This window comes from Citrus sinensis, chromosome 3 (genome assembly GCF_022201045.2).
Source record: "Citrus sinensis cultivar Valencia sweet orange chromosome 3, DVS_A1.0, whole genome shotgun sequence".
Lineage (NCBI taxonomy): Eukaryota > Viridiplantae > Streptophyta > Magnoliopsida > Sapindales > Rutaceae > Citrus > Citrus sinensis.
The window spans coordinates 18,637,577-18,639,467 of record NC_068558.1 but is presented as its reverse complement, the minus strand read 5'-3'; the positions used below and the strand labels follow the sequence as shown (position 1 = coordinate 18,639,467).

Below are 1,891 nucleotides of genomic sequence, written 5' to 3'. Positions count from 1 at the left end.
TAACTTATCTCTGATTAAATACTAATCATGTCGTTATCAAATCCATTTGTTTATTCATTCAAGACTCCTTAAATCTTACGTGGAATCTTTACTCATTCTTATAAGCCAATTTGGTCTAATCTTGCACGCTAACGCTTGTATCTGTTCTTTCATATCTCCGCCAGATTTTGCTTCATCATCATCATCACTGAATTTCTGTAGGTACAGTTCTTTAAATCCTCTCTGTTCACTTTCTTTTGCTTGTTTTGTAAATACCCACTTAGATTCTGCTTCTGTAGGTGGGCACTAGGGGATTTTTAAGCTGATTAATGGCTGCCGAATTGGTGGGTCCAAGATTATACAGCTGTCATAATTGCCGAAATCATGTTGCCCTTCATGATGATATAATTTCCAAGGCCTTTCAGGTTCATCACTTTAACTTCTTAACAATATTTTGTTTGATTTGCATCCCTTCTTTCATGATGTTTGCTTTATCTGATCGTTCGAAAATTTTAAGTCTATGGAAAATTTGCAGCTTTACAATATAGGAATTGAATTGAAGATTTTTTTTGCCAAGAATTTTGTATGTGTTAATGTGATCGTTTTAACTTCAGTGATTGGGGTTGTGGGCAGATGTTTTAGTCCAATATTGTTTTCCATAATTTTGTTTAGGGAAGAAATGGTAGAGCCTTTCTGTTCTCCCACGCGATGAATGTTGTTGTAGGCCCAAAAGAAGACAGGCATCTCTTGACTGGTCTCCACACTGTTGCCGATATCTATTGTTCCGATTGTCGTGAAGTTTTGGGTTGGAAGTATGAACGAGCTTTTGAGGCGTCGCAGAAGTACAAGGAAGGGAAATTCATATTTGAGAAGTCGAAGATCGCTAAGGAGAATTGGTAGCACTACTTAAAGTCATCAGGGTCCTAATTCGTTCATTCCAGTATGTTGATGCAAGCATATTGATGCTTCATGATTTTCATCTTGTACAGAAACTTCTCATGCACTTGAAAATTTGTCATTGTTTCTCACTAGTCATTCTTGCCACGTACTGTGTTCCAATGATCTTCAGTGGATCAGCAATTCTCTGTTAATAAAATTGTGATATAAATTCAGAATCTTGCAGTGTTTGGGGTTGAAATTGGTTGCTAGAAGCATTGAAAAGGTTTCATTCCTTTGCTCTCTTGGTCATAGTATTATATGGGATGTTGGAGAGTCTAAATGTTTCAATTCGGTCTGAACTTTGTATAAAATGTATATTTAGATCAGATAATTGCATATGTTTGTGAATTGATATATAAACTTGTACTGACATGATGGTTCAGTGAAGTTCCAGCTTTTCTGTTTTCAGACATTCATGATTCGAACACGTCTTTAGCAGTTATTATATTAATTTGGTGATTAATTTAGTCACGATTCAAACATTTGTGTGATTTCATTATGATTGCTTTGTAAAGTGTTGGGATCTTCACTTTTCTTATAGTAAATAGTGGAGGACTTCTTTTATATTATGTTAGTGATGTTAAATGATGATTATAGCTCATGCTTGTTTAACTTAATATTTTGCAAAACAGATTTACTGATATGGCCTTTGAATTGAAGGGTTTGTGGAGTTAGGCCAATCCTTTTATCTGCCATGCTTTTGTTCTTTTGAGTGAGGAAATAATAGCATCTTCAGTGACTAGATTGCTTTGGTGTGGGTATTTTTGCCTTATTGTCTACAAAAACAATGCAAGTGCATCACGGACTTTGTTACATTGTAATTAAGCTGACTGCATTGGAAGAAAATCAGCAGGGAGTGGCAATTTTATTTACTTTAATGAAGCTTTCATGTCAAATTGCATTGGGTTAAAGCATTGATAGCATGATCTGGACTAGCAGCTGGCAGGCCTTCAAGGCAAGTCTGCCAACAGCT

General features: G+C 35.7%; 1 protein-coding gene across 2 annotated transcripts; it reads left to right on the top strand.

The window, feature by feature from the left end:
- LOC102630210 (protein yippee-like At4g27745) lies at positions 1–1,094 on the top strand. Of its 2 annotated transcripts, none has more exons than XM_006491904.4 (3): positions 1–197; positions 279–404; positions 652–1,094. In XM_006491904.4, exons 2-3 carry the CDS (start codon positions 309–311, stop codon positions 877–879), a joined length of 324 nt encoding a protein of 107 aa, XP_006491967.2. In that variant the 5' UTR covers positions 1–197; positions 279–308; the 3' UTR covers positions 880–1,094. The 2 variants fall into 2 exon arrangements, with proteins under 2 accessions (XP_006491967.2, XP_006491966.2); XM_006491903.4 differs by having other exon boundaries at positions 6–201.
- Positions 1,095–1,891: the final 797 nt, after the last annotated feature.

What these genes read in the sequence shown, in the direction of transcription:
- LOC102630210 (XM_006491904.4), top strand. Translation starts at nt 309, where the DNA reads ATGGCTGCCGAATTGGTGGGTCCAAGATTATACAGCTGTCATAATTGC. An exon ending in TAATTTCCAAGGCCTTTCAG is followed by an intron (nt 405 to 651) that starts GTTCATCACTTT and finishes AATTTTGTTTAG; the next exon opens with GGAAGAAATGGTAGAGCCTT.